The sequence below is a fragment of the Myotis nattereri genome (genome assembly GCF_964212035.1).
Source record: "Myotis nattereri genome assembly, chromosome: 15".
Classification (NCBI taxonomy): domain Eukaryota; kingdom Metazoa; phylum Chordata; class Mammalia; order Chiroptera; family Vespertilionidae; genus Myotis; species Myotis nattereri.
Genome location: NC_138090.1, coordinates 14,919,277 through 14,940,854, shown reverse-complemented (window position 1 = coordinate 14,940,854; position 21,578 = coordinate 14,919,277). Strand labels below are relative to the sequence as shown.

The 21,578-nt window shown below is 45.5% G+C and overlaps 1 protein-coding gene across 1 annotated transcript in view; it reads right to left on the bottom strand.

The window, feature by feature from the left end:
- The window catches only part of WWP2 (WW domain containing E3 ubiquitin protein ligase 2), a 119,723-nt gene that overhangs the window by 16,915 nt on the left and 81,230 nt on the right, over positions 1-21,578 (bottom strand). The window contains exons 9-10 of the mRNA XM_081107031.1: positions 12,457-12,546; positions 3,439-3,613 (exon numbers count right to left, since the gene is read on the bottom strand). Of these exons, the coding sequence (XP_080963157.1) occupies positions 3,439-3,613; positions 12,457-12,546 (265 nt within the window). The remainder of the gene's footprint in view (positions 1-3,438; positions 3,614-12,456; positions 12,547-21,578) is intronic.

The following is a 21,578-nucleotide window of genomic DNA, read 5'->3' as shown; positions in this document are numbered from 1 at the left end:
TTCTCTCCCACCACACTTCCCAGAATGCACGATCGCAGGTGGGTGGCTCACAGCAGAAAAGCACAGAGAAAGGGGCCGGGAGGGATTATAGCCAGAAGAGAGATCCTAGGACTCGAAGAGACAAGACAGTTTCCTTTATCACTAGGAACAGAAAGGAACGCTGTTGAACAATGTTCCTGGGAAGCGTCCGCTGGTTGGGAGATCCGAGGGACAGGCCGTGAGCCAGACAGCTCATGTGAGTTCAAGTCTCTCGGGGAATAAGCACCAAGTTCCGGTAATATTTTAAGATACAAACTCAGAAATAAAGAATGTCTAGCAAATAAAACCAAGGGCAAGAAAGGCTCTGGGAAGGCCATAAAGGTTACAGTGTGGAAGGCAGGCTCCTTTTTTTGTAAAGGGTGCACTCAGTGGGTGCAGAACAAAACCCAGGTGCTTGAGAGCCCAAGCCACGGGGCCTCTGCACAGTGAGAACCAGGTTGTCTGTTTCTGGATAATGCAGTTTGGCATCCTCATATTAGGAGCCACAGAATGATTTGCTTCTGTCCCGCCGACACTAGATTATTAGGAGAGGACCAAAGCGGGAGCAAAGGAAGAGGTGTCGCAGAAATAGTAGTAGATGTGAGACGGGTCCTGTCACAATACACAATGCGCACGATCGGGCCGGGCATCCTCAGTGGACTGCAGTGGGAACCCAAAACAGGGCAAAGTGAAAGTGCACATCGAACACAAGTATGTGCATGATGATCATGAGCTACAAAGGCACCAGGCCGTAAGGACAGGAAAACATGTCAGAAATAAGGGAACAACAGAGACCGAAAAAGATGTGCGTTGAGGCAGATGGCAGGAAGGAACTGCGGGAGTCTGCAATCTGGGCTTCCCTAGATTTCCATCTTGAACTGTATTTTGTGCTCTGCGGGCAGTAAAGAACGGGTCTCACTTTCAGCCCCGCAGGAGAAAGAGGAGGAGGGGAGGCCGCTGGTATAGTATCAGCTCTTAAGTCTACCACGTCAAATCCTGGGCCAAGGCCAAACCCCAAAATAACTCCATGAAAGCGACTCTTCTTACTTGTAACCAGGACATGGCACCACAGCAAACAAGAGGGGCAAATCGAACCCAAGGGGGAGGGAAATCAACAGAGAGACATTGAAAGCTGAACCAAAAAATATGGGTCTTGTTTCAGGGAGAAAAGGGAACCATCGCCGCCATCCAGAGCCCTCCTAAATACCCAACCAAGCTGAGAAAACTGTATTAGAGTACTTAAAAAGAAGGGGAAAAATTTTAGTGCTTAATTTTTACTTCTCGGAGACCCTCCAAGTCAAAGTTCTTCCTCTGCAGCCCCAGAATGAAGCTGCTAAAATGAGAGGCAGGTAAGCGGAACAAAAGACCAAGCAGACGTGAACTCGGGGATCTTCCCTTTCACATACCAAGCATCTTGGTCAACCTACAGGACCTACTTGGTACTTGTTAGAGAAGAAAAAAGATCCCTTTAATGGATTCTTTTTTAACTTGAGAAGTTGGATAAGCAGGAAGACAGAACCATGTGAGACTCCTAAAATGTGTCCTTGTCGTGAAGTCAAAGGACCACCCACGCAAATGGCAGGTAAGGTCTTTGGGGCCCAGCTCATGAGAACAATTTCTGAAACGCAGAGGATGACCAGATCCCATCCCATTTTGAAACATGCCAGAATCGGATGCCAGGCATGATTGAAAGGGGTTATAGAGTGGGAGGCCTGGCATAAGGTCTCAGGCAGTACTGCACCTGGTAGACCACCAGGGCATTTCAGCTGCTCTTTCTTGTGACAGGGATTACACGTTGTGGACCAGCTCACAAAGTTTCCAACCTCCAATCCACCACATCCTATGAGGGTTCTACACAGATCCCAAGCTCCATGTTCAAGGTGCTCTGAGAAAATGCAGAGTTCCAACTTGGGAATCCTACCCCTTCCTCCCCAAAAGGCCGTGTGTCTGGGATCCCTCCAGCCACCATGTTACTGGTGGAAGCTCTAATGGAGTGGAGACTCAGGAAGGTGGGGCTAAGAGGGTTCACAGTACGGGAAACCATAGACAGTTCATTTGGGACCACTCTGAATTCTGGAGTAGAACATTTAAATGCTATTCTGTAGGTAATGACCACAAAAGTTTTTGAGCCAGTGATAAAAAATGACAGTAATTGCCCTAACCGGTTTGGCTCAATGGATAGAGCGTCGGCCTGCGGACTCAAGGGTCCCAGGTTCGATTCCGGTCAAGGGCATGTACCTTGGTTGCGGGCACATCCCCAGTAGGGAGTGTGCAAGAGGCAGCTGATAGATATTTCTCTCTCATTGATGTTTCTAACTCTATCCTTCTCCCTTCTTCGCTGTAAAAAATCAGTAAATTTTTTTTAAAAATGACAGTAATAAATGTAGAGCAACACTCTCCCCCCTTCCTTAAACCCTCTACAGTGATTTTTTTTTTTAACAGTGATGAAATGACAGTGCTACTCTGGTGGGAACAGGCAGTATGAATTAAAGGAGAGAGAATGGCAGCAAAGAGAACAATTCAGAAGCTGCCCTAACCATTCAGTTGGAAGAGGCAGAGGAAAATCCAGAATTAGATAGCAGGAGGTTGATCTAGCCTAGGGGGTCAATAAACTTTTTCTGTAAAGGGTCAGACAGTAAATATCTTAGGCTGTATGGGCTACATACTCCCTGTTGTGACTACTTAACTCTGCTATTACAGCTTAGAAGCAGCCACAATCAATACCTCAAGTACAGGGTGTGCTTATGTGCCAATAAAACTTTATTAACAAAATCAGGTGAGGGCCAGTCTGGCCCACAGGCCATAGCTTGCCAACCCCTGATCTAGATGAACTTTAAAGGCCCTTCCATCCTTTAGTATCTGTCCGATAATAAAGATCTAAAGAAACATAGTAGCAATGAGAAGAGAAGGATCTGGGTGGTTGCTTTGATTTGAAAGGGTGAGATATAGGAGAAGTCACCACTGACCAGGCTCTAAGTCTGGGTAAATGGACTTGGATGGGAGGGCCAGATGAGAAATCCAATGATGAAAGAAATGGTGAATTCAGCTTCAGACACATTGAGTCCAGTGGTTCTCAACCTTCCTGATGCCGCGACCCTTTAATACAGTTCCTCATGTTGTGATGACCCCCAACCATAAAATTATTTTCGTTGCTACTTCATAACTGTAATTTTGCTACTGTTATGAATCATAATGTAAATATCTGATATGCAGGATGTATTTTCAGGGGTCGCGACCCACAGGTTGCGAACCGCTGCCTTAGACACAGAGGCTGAGCATTGAGTTACTAAGTTAGAAACACTGGAGTTTGAGGAATTTCACTGTGATGAGTAAAATCCCAGGGTCAGGGCACTGACATTTTCCCTGCTCACCCAACAGGTCAGTGGAGACTAGGCGAAGCTGCAATTTCTGCCCTCTCACCTGGTAGAGGAATCTTTGGCTGAAGTGCTGCATGGCGCCCTGGAGCTGATTCCGCTGTGACTGCCACTGCTCGTAGTTGCGCACATACTCCGCTGTGGGGCGCTGCCAGGTGGTGGTCCGAGTGTTGTGATCCACATAGTAAAATCTGCCTCGGGGGTCTGTGCGTTTCTCCCAGCTGGAAATGTAAAACTCAGCGTGAATACAGTGCCCACCCCACCCCCACCTTCAAATCCTAGCAAAATCTCAGATGGCTGACAAGAAAGGGCCAAGGGAGGGTGGAGGATGGTGTCTGGCACAGGAGCTTGGCTGCTTGCGGGGAAGCACAGCCAGGCAGGCCCCAATCACAGAGCTTCTGAGGCTTAGATAATTATAGAGAAAATCTGTGGTTGCATCCTTAGCAACCAATCCCTCCTTACCACTAGCTCCTGATTCCCATTTATAGGGAAGATGACCCTACTCCCAACCCGGGAGTTGAACTATTGACTAAACCAAAAGTGGACAAAGGCCGGTCAGTCGGTGAATCTTGATAGTTTTGCTAGGAATTCTGGAAAAAGCAGTCTCTCTTCCTTGCAGGATATGACGGAGAAAGCATGCAGTCTGGGAGCTACTAGCTGCCATCTTGAACCCAACAACGTGAAGGTGACCCAGTGGATGGCAGAGCAGGAAGGTGGGGGGAAATCCAGCTCTTTGGTGATATTGTTGAGCTACTAGTTCAGGCTTCCCTTGAAACCAGGACCTACATCTAGACTTTTGTTATATGAGCCAATAAACTCTCTTCATTATTGAAGCCTATTTGGATCCCACGTGGTTTTTTTTTATTGGCTTTTGAAATTACCCTGATATAAGGTGCCAGTGAAAACATGTTGCATGGTCATGGGAAGGTTGGTGCAAATGGCAGCAAGACTCTCCACATTATCTTTGGTGAGTAAACAACCTTTCCAAAGTTGGTCCTAAAACTCCCATGGACAAGGCAGAAATAGACTAGATGGTAAAAACCTCAGCCATGCTTGACAGGTTCCATTGCATTTCCACATACACAAGGGAAGGTGAGCAAAAGAAAGTAAGAGAGGGACATATCTGCATGGGGTGATGGAAATGTTTTATATTTTGGTGGGGTGTGGGCTACACAAGCACATGCATTTGTCAAAACTCTGCAAACAGCACATCTGAGATCTGTGTATCTTATTGTATGTAAATTACACTTCAGTTTTAAAGGTGAATTTGAACCTAATCAAGCCTCCATATCTAACTACCAGTTTACAGGAAAGATAAGGAACACAGAAGCATGTTACACAACACCAGAAGGTCACAATTAGCCACATCCAGAATATGAGAAACTATAAAAGACAAATGCCCATGATTTTCAACAAATAAATGGTCTGGGAAAAAGGGGGGGGGGGCGGGATAGGAGAACTTATAGGTTAAAAGAGACTTATGAGGCCTATCAGCCAAAAGCAATGTTTTGATCTTAAATCTGGATCTGATTCAAACAAATCAAGTATAAAAACACTTTCAAGACAACTAGGAAAAATGACATGCAAACTGGGTATGACATGAAAGAAGGAAATAGTGTTAATTTTGTTGGGTGGGATAATGGTATTTTGGTTATTTTAGAAAACACCCCATCTGTTAGAGATATATGTGATATGTTCATGGATCACAAGATATGATGTCTGGGATTTGCTTTAAAATTCATTGGCCCCTCTCCTAAGAGGTCACATGAAATAAAATGTTATTAATTGTCAGAACCAGGTGAGGGTTACAAAAGACTCACTGTATTATTCTCTCAAATTTGATGTATGCTTGAAATTTTCCATTCTAAGTATGAAGGAGGGGTGGAAAGGAAAGTGGTTAAAGATAAGAAATACTAAAAAAAAAAAATTAAAAGCTAAGAGACATGCCCTAGCTGGTTTGGCTCAATAGGTAGAGCGTTGGCCTGCGGACTGAAGGGTCCCAGGTTTGATTCCGGCCAAGGGCACATGCCTGGGCTGCGGGATCGGTCCCCGGTGGGGGACATGCAGGAGGCAGCCGATCAATGATTCTCTCTCATCACTGATGTTTCTATCTCTCCCTCTCCCTTCCTCTCTAAGATCAATAAAATATATTAAAAAAAAAAAAAAAAAAAAGCTAAGAGACATCACTGAAGAAAATAGGACTAGTCCACTGCAAAGAGAACCCAATATAGATTGTGTTGCATGATTCTAAACTGTTGGACTTTGTTCCGGATTACCTTCACATTTCATTCTCTCTGAATTCTTATCTTACTCAAACGACTATCATGCTTCAGGTTGGTATCTTCCCAACACTCAGGGCTACACTGAGATGACTTTTGGTGCACTCTCTTCACTGATTGTTTTAAGCTCAAATCCTCCCTAGATATGGCTACCCCCAAGCAGCTCCCAGCCTCATGGCTAGCTCCCAGATTTGGTCTAGCTTGCACCCACTATATCAGCGGTTCTCAACCTGTGGGTCAAGACCCCTTTGGGGGTCGAACGACCCTTTCACAGGGGTTGCCTAAGACCATCGGAAAACACATATATAATTACGTATTGTTTACAGTAGCAAAATTACAGTTATGACGTAGCAATGAAAATAATTTTATGGTTGGGGGTCACCACAACATGAGGAACGGTATTAAAGGGTCGAGGCATTAGGAAGGTTGAGAACCACTGCTCTATACTGTCCTGCCTTCACCACCTGATGTCACTTTGGATTCAACTAAACACCAAGGCTCTCTCCCGAAACCTGAGAGAAAACCTGGTGAAAACAGGTCTTTCCCTGTCTTCTTCAGGTCAGTCCTCCCAGAGTAAACTACACCATCTTCCCTGACTCTTCCTTCTCTGCTGACTGTCAATAAAGCACTCAGCCCCAGAGCTTTTTATTCTGTTGTCTCTCTACCCTTGACTTGCATTTCTGTATCCAACTATCCCTGAACTGATCTCCCCACTCCAACCCAGCCTATAAACTGCCATCCAGATAACCATACCAGACTGACCTCGTGTGTCATGAACCTGCTCAAAATTTCAGCTGACTCCAATGCCCTCCTTTATGATAAATCCTTTCAACTAGTGATTTTCATTTTATTTTTAAAATATATTTTTTATTGATTTCAGAGAGAGGAAGGGAGAGGAAGAGAAAGAAACGTCAATGATGACAGTCACTGATCGGCTCCTGCACACCCCCTACTGGGGATCAAGCACACTACCAGGCATGTGCCCTGACCAGGAATCAAACTGTGACCTCCTGGTTCATGGGCTGATGCTCAACCGCTGAGCCACACTGGTCAGGCTCATTTTATTTTTTAATCAAAGGAACTATCTACACTAATAAAAGAGAAAAATGGTAATTGGCGTATGGCAATACCGTTTTCATTGGCTAATCAGGGCTATATGCAAATTAACTGCCAACTAAGATTGGCAGTTAACTGCCAACAAGAAGGCGGCTAATTTGCATATGTAGGCACAATGCAGGGAGGCGAAAGGGAAAGCAGGAAGAAGCCCCCTGCCACTGACAGTGATCGGAAACCCAGGGGGGAGCTAAGAGCTGGGGGGCAGGGCAAAGGCGGCCCTGGGGCCGCCTTTGCCCTGCCCCCCAGCCATGATCGGAGAATCAGGCGCCTTTGCCGCCCTGGCCAGTGATAGCAGGAAGTAGGGGTGGAGCCAGCGATGGGAGCTGGGCACGGTCGAAGCTGGCAGTCCCGGGAGCTAGGGGTCCCTTGCCTGGGCCTAAAGCGAAGCCCACGATTGCGGCACCCCCCGCTGCCACTGCGGGTCCCCGCTGCCCGGGCCGGATGCCTAGGCCAGAGGCGTTAGGCCTGGGCAGGGGCGGAGCCTGCAACCGCGGGGAGCTGGGGGTCCCCTGCCCAGGCCTGACACCTCTGCCGGAGGCCTCAGGCCTGGTCAAGGGGCCGATCCGGTGATTGGTGATCGGAGGGTGATGAGGGTCAACTCCTCTGGCCGAGGCATCAGGCCTGGGTCGGGGGCGGAGCCGGGGATTGGGGGGATATGATGGTCCCCTTACCCAGGCCTGAAGCCTGGGTCAGAGGCGTCAGGCTTGGGCGGGGGGTGGAGCAAGCGATCAGAGGGAGATGGGGGTCCCCTGCCCAGGCATGATTCCTGGGCCAGAGGCCTCAGGCCTGGGTGGGGGCCAGAGCCAGTGATCGGGGGGAGATGGGGGTCCCCTGTCCAAGCCTGACACCTCTGGCAGAGGCGTCAGGCCTGGGCAAGGGGCTGATCAGGCGATCGGTGGGTGATGGGGGTCAATGCCTGAGGGCTCCCAGTATGTGAGAGGGGGCAGGCTGGGCTGAGGGACACTCTCCCCCCCACACACACACCCAGTGCACGAATTTCGTGCACCGGGCCCCTAGTGTATATATATATATATATATATATATATATATATATATATATATATATAGAGAGAGAGAGAGAGAGAGAGAGAGAGAGAGAGTTTAAAAACACAAAAAGTACTATAGGGGACACATAAAAAAACCCATGTCTCCTGTCCTACCTCTCCCCATTGCTGACTCCTGCTCCTCAAAAGCAACTACGTTCAACTCCTAACTACTCCTTCTACTACTTACACCTGCTTCTTCTACTGCTTACATACACACTTCCAAACAACGAACTTATTCCATGATTTCTGGCCTTCTGCCATCTAGACATTACTTATGGACTTTCCACTATAAATTTGAGGATTTAGTTATTGTATTCCACCCACCACCCCCACAATACACACAAAGCCCTCTTTTGCATCCTCCTTCCAAATAGAAAAATCACTAAAGCAATATTCAGAGTTTGTACTATGACTTTGTAGAATACTATAAACATATTTCCTTACTTATACAACTTTTTCTCCCTCTGGAATTAAGAACTGCATTGTTTTATGCTGCCTGATTTAAAAGAACCTATCACTAATTCACCCCCCGATTCTGACAGGGCTGGTGGCCTCTCGGGGTCATTTAACTCTTAGCCACATCTCTCCCGGAGCCCTTTGTGCAAGGTGGGCAGTCGTCCTCCAGGCCTGCTCTCCATTATTGTCCTAGGTCATCTTCCTTCACCTTTCTCTTGGGAACCTCTTTTGGCCTCCTAATTGAGTCTCCTGTGGCCTGCATCTCATGGCTTCTTTCTTGGTTTCCTCTTATCTGGTGGAATAAATCACGGGTAGCTTCTGAGAAAGGGTGCAGCAAAATTAAATTTCTGAAATTCTGCCTGTCTGAAGATGCCTTTATTTCAACTCTCACACTTCAGTGTAAAAATGGCTGAAACTTGATTTCTAGACAGAAATAATTTTTCACCAGAATTTTGAGGATCATACTCCATAGTTGTTGTTGAGAAGGATGGCATTCTTAATTCCTGCTCTTTGATAGGTACTCTATTTGCCCTGGAAGCTTTTGAGATATTCTCTTGGCATTCTGAAATTCCAACAGGATGTATCTTGGGATGGATCTTTACAACCTAGGAACCTTTTCCCTGCACTTGCAAACGTGCGCGTGCGCACACACACACACACACACACACACGTCTTCCATAGTTGAGGCTTTCCAGGGCTCCATGGAGCAAATCAGCTGACTTCCTGGTGGACAGCCCACACTGTAGGCTTGGGTTTCAGCTTTCTCAGCTCTGCCACTTATCTATCAGCAACTAAATTCTGATTAATATCTCCCATATGCTGTTTCCCCTCTTCCATTCCTTTATCATTGACGGTTTATACCTTTATTGCCATTTTTGTGAGTTTTCAGGAAGGAACAGAAATAAACACACATTCAATCCCCATGTTTAAGTAGAAGTCTCCTGCACTGGTGAATTTCAAACACCCAAGCAGCACAATCTCACCCTTGATTTCCAATGAAACCTTATGCAGAATCACAGTCACGGAGCCGTGGCTGGAGGCCGAGTCACCTCCCCTTCTTCGGTTCCAGGGGCCATCTCCACCAAACCTATGAGCCTTGGACATCCTTTGAGCATCTTTGTTTTACACAAACCTTCCACTGCAATAAAACTGTTCGATGCATCACTCCTTAACCACACCTTTTACACTCACTGTTCCCCCAAACCAGACTTATTACTTCTTATTTAAGTCCACTTCCAGCCTTTCCTGCAAAACCAACCTGGATCCACCTCCATCTGTGAGGCCTCCCCAGCGCCATGCTCTATGATGACCCCTCTTCACCTCTGGGCTGAGTACCGCCCAAGAGTGACTACAGAGCAAATTATCACATGCATCCTTAGTTACCAGGTGCTGGATAGAATGACTCATCACCATACAAGTGTCCCATGGGTCTGAGAGAAAGGGATGGACGTGATAAAGTGAGTCCTTTGGCTCAGTCTCACTCCTCGGTGACCAGGTCTGCTGAGACAATCTGTAGTTTTAAGATTGTTCTCACCATGGTAATGATTCCCTGGGGTGGAACTTCTCCCATTCACTAGCAATGAAAGCTTAAGCATTCTGTTCTCTCTGGGTTCCCTGTTACATAGCGAAAGTAAGTGCCAGGGACTCAAAGGTCTGGGCCTAAAACTCAGGAAGAAATAATAGGCTATGTGGGGCGTAGAGCTGAGCCATCTCCCAATAGAACATTAAAACTATCCTGAAAATAAGAAAGCTGGATCTAGTATCCCACCTCAATCCTTAAAGAAGAGTAAAACCTCAGCCATCCTTAGACAATACCATTAAATAGCTTCATTTAGATTCCATCCAAAAGTTCACCAGGTGAAGGCCTATATAACTATAGACTAGAGAGGTTAAGAGGCGGCTACCAGCATACTTACAGAGTTGCCACTGCTTTTAAACAGATGTGCTGTTAAATACACAAAGAACAAGTGTGCAATGCATCCTGATAAAAGGCAATGGTTAATTTGTGAACACAGTTGGAGAAATGTGACTACTGACCGATGATAGCAAGGAAATATTGTTAACAATATGGTAGTTTTATTTTAAATGAGAGAACTCTTTTTAGAAACATATACAAAATATAGATAAAATTATATGACGTCTGGGATTTGCTTCAAAATAATCCTGGACGGGGTGGAGGAAGGATGGGTAAGGATTCCAGATGGGTAAGGAGATGGTAAGTACTTTCGATACAAAGTAAATACTGTATCTTAGGCTTTGCGAGCTATACAGTCTCTGTCACAATTACTCAACTCTGCTGTTAAGCATAAAAGCAGCCATAGGTGGTAAGTAAACAAATGAGTGTGCTGTGTTCCAATAAAACTTTGTTTGCAAAAACAAATGGAGGGCTGGATTTTGTCACAGGCCCACAGTTTGCCAACCTCTGGTATAGATGAAGCAAGATTGGCTGGCTATCAGTTGATAATTATTGAAGCTAAGTTTTGAATATGTAGGGATTCTCTCTGCTTTGTGTATATTTGAAAATTTCCATAATAATATAATTTCCATAATAAAATGTTTAATTTTTTTCCAAAGAAGTCAACGTTTCACTTCAGTAACTTCACTGGACTTGAAGTCAAGGTAGAAAACAGCCCTTTCTGGTTTGGCTCAGTGGAAAGAGTGTCGGCCTGTGGACTGAAGGGTTCTGGGTTCGATTCCAGTCAAGGGCACATGCCTGAGTTGAGGGCTCCATTCCCAGCAGGAGGCATGCAGCAGGCAGCCAATCAATAACTCTCTCTCAACATTGATGTGTCTACCTCTCTCCCTCTCCCTTCCTCTCTGAAATCATTAAAAATATATCACACCAAGCCCTAACCGGTTTGGCTCAGTGGATAGAGCGCCGGCCTGCGGACGCAGGGGTCCCAGGTTCGGTTCTGGTCAGGGACGTGTGCCTTGGTTGCAGGCACATCCCCAGTGGGGCGTGTGCAGGAGGCAGCTGATCGATGTTTCTAACTCTCTATCCCTCTCCCTTCCTCTCTGTAAAAAATCAATAAAATATATTTTGAAAAAACATATATATACATATACATATACATATATATATACATATATATATATATATATTTTACACCAAAAAAAAAAAAAAAAAAGGAAAACACAGCGAAGACTAAGGATGACGGATTATGAATTTCATTTCCAGAAGGGTTAGGAAAATATAAGCATTCTACCGGAACACAAACTGAGAGCTGCTAGTCCATGGAAATTTGTAGGACCAGAAGGCGAGTGGTATTTACCTGGCCAACGCCTGACAGCTGAACCAAACAAGACACGTGGGGGCTCTGCACCTCTGACACCCTCTCCCTCACAAGCTGACGAGGGAGAAGTGTTCATGTTTTATGCAGGAGCCCTTCATGGCTGCTTTACTGGGAGGTGATGCTTTCCTGAGTGCAGAATACATTCCCTTGTGAAAGGTCTCAGGACCGGGAGACGCATGTGGAAAGAACTTTCTGTCCCTGGCAGAGAGGGAACCAAACCTCTTCTCCTTGAACTTGGATAGTCTTCTCTCACTTGGAAGCCTCACTCATCCTCTGGTTTTGGAGAACTTAAGCCACGTTCTCACAAAGCCCAGCTGAACAAGAAGCACACTGTCTTCAGGGGCTGGCTGGGCACAGGGAGCTGTGAGGTGAACCACTGCTCTTTCTAGCTTGGCCTCCCCATGCCCAATTTTCTCAGAGATGCTCTAAAAATCCCAGTATGTTGTAAGGTCAGAATTAAGGTAAGTGAGTAGGAAAAGCAATCAAGGAACCCTGAACTTTGCTACCTCTGCAGAAACAAATTGAAAACCTGGCCCTGATAGGATATTTCTGTAGGTGAAATGACTGAGGGCATGGAGATATCAATGGCCCAGGGGACCTCCTCAACCCTCCTTCCTCAGGGATCCAACAGCCACAGTAGCTCTGAATACCACTTACTAAAGCCAGGGCCATCGGTCATGGCCAATATAATGCACTAGAGGAGAGGAGAAAGAATATAGAAGGGGAAGACTGTGGAAGGAGGGAAAAAAGAGAGAGAACGTAGAAGAAAGTGGGGAAAATAAAGAGGAGGCGGTAGCAGTTAGTGGTGGAGAAGCCACTGGGTGACTCTTGGTGCCAGCCCTAGAGTCTCAGGGCTTGTCAGCCCAGGCCTTACCCTGGAGGAAGAGGACGTTCCCAGGTGGTGGTCTTGGTATTGTGGTCGACATAATAGACACGGCCGTTGGGCAACTCTCGCTGTTCCCATCTGAAAAATAAAGTCAAGGGAAGCATGAGATGCACAGTAGAAAGGTATAAATCCTTGTGTGAAAGGGAGTCCTTCACCACTGATGTGGCTAATTTGAGAGGAAACATCAAGGATGACATGCAAGATCAACCAGTGGTCAAACCAGCCCCATGCGGCCACTGCAGTCCCTGGGGTGCTTCCTGAGAAAACCAGAACAGCTCCCTCTGCGGACTCACAGTGCCAGGACACACCATCAAGTGCTCTAAATGCCCCTCAAGCACCCATATGAACTACATTCCATGGCGTTTTCTAAATCAGTCTTTCTTGACCACTTTGAGATCAAAGGTCCATTTAGGAATGCGATGAAAGCTGAAGACTCTTTCCTCCCAAAATGCACTCACCAACAAAACTCTGTATACACTTTCTGGGGCTCACAGACCTCTCCTAGAGTTTATCTATGGATAACTCCATAGCCTTTTAAGCCTGTATCACCTCTTGAAGCCACAATTTATATGACTACCACTGTTCTCCTAGCATCACATATATTCACGATCACATTTCTTTTTAGAATACAGGATTCATTTACAGAGAATCATATATATATATATTTTTTTTTTAATTTTTTTTTCAGAGAGGAAGAAGAGGGAGAGAGAGAAACATCAATGATGAGAGAATCATTGAGAGGCTGCCTCCTGCACTCCCCCTACTGGGGACCGAGTCCAAAACCTGGGCATGTGCCCTTGAATGGAATCAAACCCGAGACCCTTTAGTCCTCAGGCCGGCGCTCTATCCACTGAGCCAAACCAGCTAGGGCTACAGAGAATCTTTAAGAGAGATCTGGGTGACTCAAAGAAATACTGCATACTGTTATTTATTGACTGCTCTACCCATAAGTCTGTGTGTCAGTGAATATGAGATTGGGGTGCGGAGGTGGCTCATCTGTGCTAATAGAGGAACGACAAGGTAGCAGATGAAATAAAGAGATAATCCACAAGCAAAATCATGACAAAGTACAGCCAAGGGCCACCCATTCCCACACTACCAATTATTCCTACACTCAACAAGCTGATGGTAACTCTGCTTACCCAGGATACAGTAACCAATATATAAAGAATGCAAAAATTTACATTTATAAAATGATTACCACTTTCTAAAAGATATTAATGGCCCCGTTAGTTTTTATGGTTTACACTGACTTTTCTTACCTCTCTTTAGGGAGAAGGCAACCTTTTCCAAGAAGCTGATACAGTCAGTTCTGCTGAAACACTTGTTTTGAAAATGCAGATCTATTCCAATATGATTGATATATGATGGAACAATTTGAGCATAGTGCAAATTTTGTGTTTGCTTACGTATGATTTTGCCCTTGTGAAACACGAGGTGAACACAGAAGACTTCCCCCAGCTAAACCCAGTCACATAGGAATACAAAACCCACACACCTACCAGTTACTTCAGTTTACCACGTTATATACCACACCCATCTGGCATTACAACTCCCACCTGATTTCAGATAATACTCCTTGCACAACTTTGAGGCAACACCCACAAACTCCAACCCTTCCCACACTGGCTTCCACAGCAAACTTCAGGTCTTCTCATGGAAAACGTGTCATATTTATTGTCATGTTATGTATCTCAACCATTTAACATGTGTAAAACTGTGCTACCATCACTGTTAGGTTGCTATTTTTGTGTGTGCCACTGACAAACATGGCCAGCTCAAGAGGCTGGTGTCCCATCTGTGAAGATCTAAAACCTCTGGGTAGGAAAGGCAGGCTGGTAGCACACTGTGGCTTCACGCCAACTCTCCAAACTCCTCACGCCTGTTCTATAATCGAGGAGCAAATCTGATACCCTCTTTGTGCATCTGAGTTTGGAAATGAGGAAAGTCTTGAGGAAGATACTTGGCTTAAGGGTAAATACTGAAATAGGGAAGCTCCTTGAGGCAACAGCAGGAAACACCCTTTCATAATGTTTGCTCCTGATAAACTTACGTAGCTGAGAACTCCTCTGAATTCCTTAAGACATTAGCTACCTCTTTCCCTTCCCTGGCAATTTTGTGGCACAAAAGCACCAACAAAATTAGTTTCCTCATTTTGTGGTCACTATTTGGAAAACTGTCCATAATATGTGGATGGGGCTACCCCTCTCAGTGCATGTGCTGCCAAAGCAAGCATGGGGCTACCCCTTTTGTAAAGACACGATACTTATTGTAGCAATTGCAGATAAAAGGCACTAGAAGACTCTTTCTTTATTCCAACAATTCTTTTGTGACAACTTTCACCTAATAAGTAGGCTCTACTTTCGACTTCTTTTATATTTCATTTGAGGCAAGGAGAAAACTTTGGTTTTATTGTACTTTGGCTAATACCTTAATTTGAAGATGGCATACTACTTGAAATCCAATGAAGTCAATGCCCTTAATTGGCACAGCAGAGTTCCCACACACTGCCAGAAAGAAAATCGGTGTGAATCCTCTTCGCTTATATTCAAGATTTACAGCAGCTCTTTCCAAGCCTAGACAGATCTGTCCGTCCCATCTTTGATCCCAGCTGATCCTACAAATCAAAGTCTCTCTTTCAGGGACTGTTATTGTCCAGCAAATCTCGGTGTCCTTCTATGAACCCTCTCAACTGGTTTAGCTAGAAAAATAGTTACCAGAGAAATAAGGCCTTTCTTCCATTACCTTTTTGATAGCTACGTTTTTCCTTTTAAAACTGGACTCCTGCTCAGATTAAATGTCCATGTGGGTCCTCCCTGATCCATGACCTGGCCTAGCTGCTTTTCTTAGAGAACTCTCAACTCCTCCCTTATCTGCACGGCTCCTCAGAATTCATATGAATCTCTTCCTTTCATTCATGCAGCACAGTCGGTTAATTCTGTTGTCAATCAAATGAGCCTCCTGATTCTCATTTCTCCCCAGTAACTGCTGACCCACATAGATCAAGCCTTCCGACTGTCTTGGTTTCTTCTCCCATGCCAAGAAAGTGATACTAGCAGCGACCTTTCATCAGCACATCCCTGTCAGGGGTTAGGTTTCTCTCCCTTCTAAGCATCTTCTTCCCACTGAGATTAAAAGGCTTTTCAATCAACCTACCCATGGGTCTCAATACTGCATCCTGGTCACATGGGTCATATCCTCTCCCACTGAATAGTTTTCTTTGATGCTGTCAGAAATAGTGTTCAAAGCATCAAGCGTGATTCAGGTTCCTTCCCAACACATTGCTCCTTGGCCTTCAATGAGTAACATTCAGTTGGACCACAGACTACGCAGGGTCTTTGTACCCGAAAGTACCTAAAAGTAGTCTCCCGTTTCAATTAATCTTAGATACTTTTTAAAACCTAAATTATCTTTGCTCCTGTGGATTTTACCTGCCCTTTATTCAGCTGTGTATCTTCCATGTACATGCCCCAATTCCCTCAGCAGCAGCAGCATTAAAAGGGTAAAGGCTGCCAGGCTGGTGTGGCTTAGTGGTTGAGCATCGACCTATGAACCAGGAGGTCAAGGTTCGATTCCCGGTCAGGACACATGCCCTGGCAGTGGGCTCCATCTCCAGTGGGGGCACACAGGAGGTAGCCATCAATGATTCTCTCTCATCATTGATGTTTCTATCTCTCTCACCCTCTCCTTTCCTCTCTGAAATCAATAAAAAAATATTTTTAAAAATAAATAAATAAGAAATAAAAGGGTAAAGGCTCAAGATCTCAATCCCATTATTGGGATGACTTGCAATCACTTCTCTCCTATGTTTTCCTGAAAGGAAACTATCTGGTCACCTGAACCACATTTCCTTGTGGAAGGTTTCCTAAAAGGTGTTCAAGAAATTAATTCTCAATGACCTGCCATTACAGTGTATATTCAACGATCCTGACCAATATACTTCTTGATCAGATTCCGCTATGTTTGAACAGAATGTTTCACCAAGTGTAGGATTAAGTTGGGAAAGGATAAAAGCTGGGTGAGGGTTGCAGGTCAGTATTAGAGACATTCTCTTTAAATGGCCCTTTCAAGTTTACATATCAGAAATTCTATCTGTGGGCAGCTATTCCTCTAGGGCTGTGGTCGCCAATCTTTCAGACCTCACGGACCACCAGTGGTCTGTGGCCCACAGGTTGGCGACCGCTGCTCTAGGGAGTCCTCAGGCGCCTTTCCCTTCCCCGTCCTCTTCCCCCACGTGCGGTACCTCTGCCTTTCTCTCTAAGCTCCAAGGGCCCTGCTATTACACCTGTAACTTTCTAAATAAACTTTCTCTTATAATTTGAAAAAAAAATCGCCTATCTTCCTAAGAGCATTGTTAACTTAGAGTATTTATTAATTTGCTTACAGGGCATTAGTAAACTTGACTCTCATTCAAAAAATATTCTCTGTTAGAAAATAAAGTCAAAACCAAAAGCCAAAACCCCTTTGCACCCTCAAAAGATGCCTGGCTGGTTACTTACACAAAAGCCAAACTTCAGGAAATGCACTGAGAGTATCCAGGTATTCTTAAAGCCTCCTATGTAGAAGCTCAATTTCCCACAGGCAAGAACTAATGGGATTCATATTTTCTTACTTTATGCCCCTATAATACATGACTCTGAACCAAATCCTATTCCCCAAGCTCTGGTCACTTCCTGGGTGAACCACGAGATTTATTTCCTCTGTAAGGACATTTCAGACTGTTTTATGAGTCAGAAATCTCTGTGCAATAGAACACATTTCCTGCTCGCTGTTTTCATTGCTTCAGTAGGTCCTTTGCAAACTGCGTAGGAAATGTGTTAAACTCGGTCCTTCCGCCGAGAGCCTTTCTTGAAATACTGAGCTTTCCTTTAAATCTTAGCACACTAACCTGTTTTTTAAACTATCAACAACTAGCACTTTATGCCCTTTAAGCACAGGATGGCACAGTAGTAGCTGTCGAGGCTCTGAATTAATTCTATTTTGCTTCTTCCTCTTCTTCAACCACCCCTCCCCCTTTTGCCTTGGAAAAGTCTCCAAAGCTCTTCAATGGAAGTTGGCAACATTAAAAGACATACTTTCACAGAGAGGCAAGAAAATTCCTGGAGATAGTACATATAAAAATGTTATTTTATGACCCAGCAATTCCACTTCTGGGAATATATCCGAAGAAACTCGAAACACTAATTCAAAAGAATATATGCACCCCTGTGTTCACTGCAGTGCAGTTCAAGTGCCCATCAGTAGAGGGTGGATAAAAAAGCGTTGGTATATTTATATAAAGGAATACTACTCAGCTATACAAAAGAAGGAAATCTTGCCCTCTGCAACAGCATGATGGACCTGGAGAACCTTATGCAGTTAGAAATAAGCCCATCAGAGAAAGACAAGTACCATATGATTTCACTCATATGTGGACTTTAATGAACAAAATAAACTAACAAAACAGAAACAGACCCATAGAGAACAAACTGGCAGTTGTCAGAGGAAGGGTGGGAGCTTGTGGGACTGGGTGAAAAAGGTACAGGGACTAAGCAAAACAACAACAACAGAGAAACCTCATAGACACAGACAACCAATATGGTGATCACCAGAGGGAAAGGGGCGTGAGGGGAAGTAGAAGAGGGAATAGGGGGTAAATGGTGATGGAAGGGGACTTGACTTGGGGTGGTGAACACACAATACAATATACAGATGATGTACACTTGAAACCTATCCTATCTAATAACAGACAAACATGGTAATTGACTGTACCTTTGCTACGCCTCCCATTGGCTAATCAGCACGATATGCAAATTAACCACCAACAAAGATGGCGGTTAATTTGCTTACGTAGGCTCCAAGCAGTGGAGCGAAGCCTGACGGTGGAGCGAAGCCTAACAGTGGAGCAGCGAGACCTCACGGCTCCAGGGCCGGCGGAGCAGCAAGGCCTCACGGCCCCGAGGCCAGCGGAGCAGCGAAGGCTGATGTTTCCGGGGCTGGCTCCAGCCAGAACTCGGCCAGAGCAAAGGCCTGGGCCCCGGGTGCCGGAGGCAAACCGGTGCCAGCAGCCAGGAGAAAGGAAGGCCTATTGCACAAATCTCTCCATGCAACAGGTCTCTAGTCCTATATAATAAAAGGCTAATATGCAAATTGACTGAATGTTGGAACGACCAGTCGCTTTGACGCACACTGATCACCAGGGGGCAGACGCTTGACACAAGAGCTGCCCCCTGGTGGTCAGTGTGCTCTCACGGGGAGCGCTGCTTAGCCAGAAGCCAGGCTCATGGCTGGTGAGCGCAGAGGCGGTGGTGGGAGCCTCTCCCGCCTCCACAGCAGTGCTAATGATGTCCGACTGCTGGCTTAGGCCCACTCCTCATGTGGAGCAAGCTGTCAGTTGGACATCCCCCAAGGGCTCCCGGATTGTGACAGGGCGCAGGCTGGGCTGAGGGACCACCTCCCCCCTGCCAAGTGCACAGATTTCGTGCACTGGGCCTCTAGTATAATATTATTAACCAATGTCACCTCAATAAATTCAGTAAAAAGTTTAAATATTTTTTAACATTTTGCAATTACAAGATTTTGCATATCTGGCAATGTAGGGAAATAGTCACTCTTAAAAAAATAAGATAATCAAAATTATTTTTAAATTACATAAATATACTGTTTTTCATTAAATCTGAAGTGCTGTCCATTCTTACCTGCATGCTTAAGATATTTTACAATAAACAAATAAAATTTAAAGGCACATACCATAAGATTACCAAATTTTGGTAGATGTGTGTAAATGTGTGTCTGTATGTATATGTGGTCTCGGGCAAATGGCTTAACATTCTCTGATCTGCAAAATGAGGACAAAAGTGGCTACCATTCAGCATGCTGTGAAGACTGCATGAGGTAACCCACATGTGAAACTTAGCATTCTCCAACACACTGGAAACACTTAACACATACTAGCTGTTATTAATGGTCAGGAAAAAAATATACACAAGGTACATGAACAGCACCAATGATTAAACCTGGGTGTTTGTTTGTTGTTGTTCTCCTTATTCTTTCTTCTTCTATTCCCTGTCCCCCTCCAAAAAAAAGTTTTAAGGGCTACTGAGAATGAAATCATGTCGTTCAACTAACACTTCCAACTCCATCTCTCTAGAAGCCAAGCACTACGCCAGGTGCTAGGGATACAAAGATGGACACAATCACCATTAACACACATGAATACATACGTACAGGAGGGTGAGAACATCTCCCGGGACAGCCCTGACAACAGTAGAATCTTTGGAAATAAGGCTTTTGCTGTGAGATGATGATGAGGAAGTCAGGAACATATACTATTGATCATTACCTAAGCTTATAAGTAAAAAAACTAAACTATATTCCGCAAAAGGCACAGATTCTCCCAGTATAGTCCTTTTAAATGGTGCTACGCAAAGTGTGGTCCATGGCCCAAATGGTTACCATTTAGCCACCAGAAAAATGCAGAAGTTTCTAAGCATTTAGAAACTTTCGCATCAACTTGATTTGATACTGCCACATGGAAGCATGTGACTAGTAGATTTGTCTCACTGAATAGAGAACAAAAGTAAGGATTTGTAACAGATTGAAAAAATAAATAAAACAACAAGAAGCCAGAAAAAAAGGACTGGTTCTTCACGGAGAGTCTGAACAGCACTGTCTAAACTCCTTGGGCAAGAATTTTTGGCTAGCGCCAAATTTGAGTTTGGAATGAAAATCAATGGCATTGGCTGGTTTCTAACTTAGCAGAGAAGCTCCAAATTCCCATCTCTCTTCAGGTGTCTCTACAAACAACACATCGAAGAACGCTTACGAGGTTGTGATTCCTGATAGTGTCTCAAGGACCACTGGGGGAAAGGGCCTCTGGATCTCCACAACTGGGTGCGGTGGCAGGGGAGACGGCACATCAAAAAGATCGAGAAAACACCCCTCCTCGGTTAGCTCCACTCTGAGGCAGGAAACGGACGGGGCAGCCAGTGACTGTGGGAGAACGGGATGGTGTGAACCGGCAGTGCTGAGGTAAGTCGGCAGTCCAAACACAACGGCCTCCCTTATGTAAGAAACCACAGCAGAGCACGGGCTGCCAGGGTGGAATAATGTGCCTCTGTGTGCGAGGCCCTGCGCGAGCGCAAAGCCTGGGACGCACTTAGAGTTTATCTAAGCCATGTACACAGGGTCTGTTAATGAGCATTCAGTCCCCAAAGTGGACTCAGTGCTGATAAAAACCAGATGCAGGGCCCACTGATCAAAGTGGCCTCACTCCCCGTTGCCCGCTGCCTGGACCACTATCTCACCATGTCTCCCGAGCCTTCCTGGCACCCCTCCATTAGTGGACATTTGCAAGCTGAAAACGAAGAGACCCTTCCAGTTGGCTTCTCTCCTGCTAATTAAATTTAAAAGTACAGAAAGCAGGAGTGTTTGGAGACAGGGAGAAAAGGCTAATGCGGTGTTCTATTTGGACTTACGCAGCCCAGCTTTCAGTAGACTTCAGTCCTTAAAACACACAGACATGGCACTGGCCAGGTGGCTCAGTAGGTTGGAGCATCATCCCATGCACGAAAAGGTTTTGGGTTCCATTCCCAGTCAGGGCACATACTAGCTAGGTTGCAGTTCTATCTCTGGTCGGGGTGCACAACTGATCAATATTTCTCTCTCACATCGATGTGCTCACTCTCTCTCTCTCTCTCTCTCTCTCTCAAATCAATAAAAATATATCCTCGGGTGAGAATTAAAAAAAAAACCCCAAACATACAGACATGTGTTATCTCCTTATAATCAGTCTTTTATATATATACTAGGGGCCCGGTGCATGAAATTCGTGCACTGGGGGGGGGGGGGTGACCCTCAGCCGAGCCTGCCCCCTCTCACATACTGGGAGCCCTCAGGCGTTGACCCCCATCACCCTCCGATCGCCTGATCGGCCCCTTGCCCAGGCCTGACGCCTCCGCCAGAGGTGTCAGGCTTGGACAGGGGACCCCCATCTCCCCCCATCACTGGCTCTGACCCCCGCCCAGGCCTGATGCCTCTGGCCCAGGAATCATGCCTGGGCAGGGGACCCCCATCTCCCTCTGATCGCTTGCTCCACCCCCCCGCCCAAGCCTGATGCCTCTGACCCATGC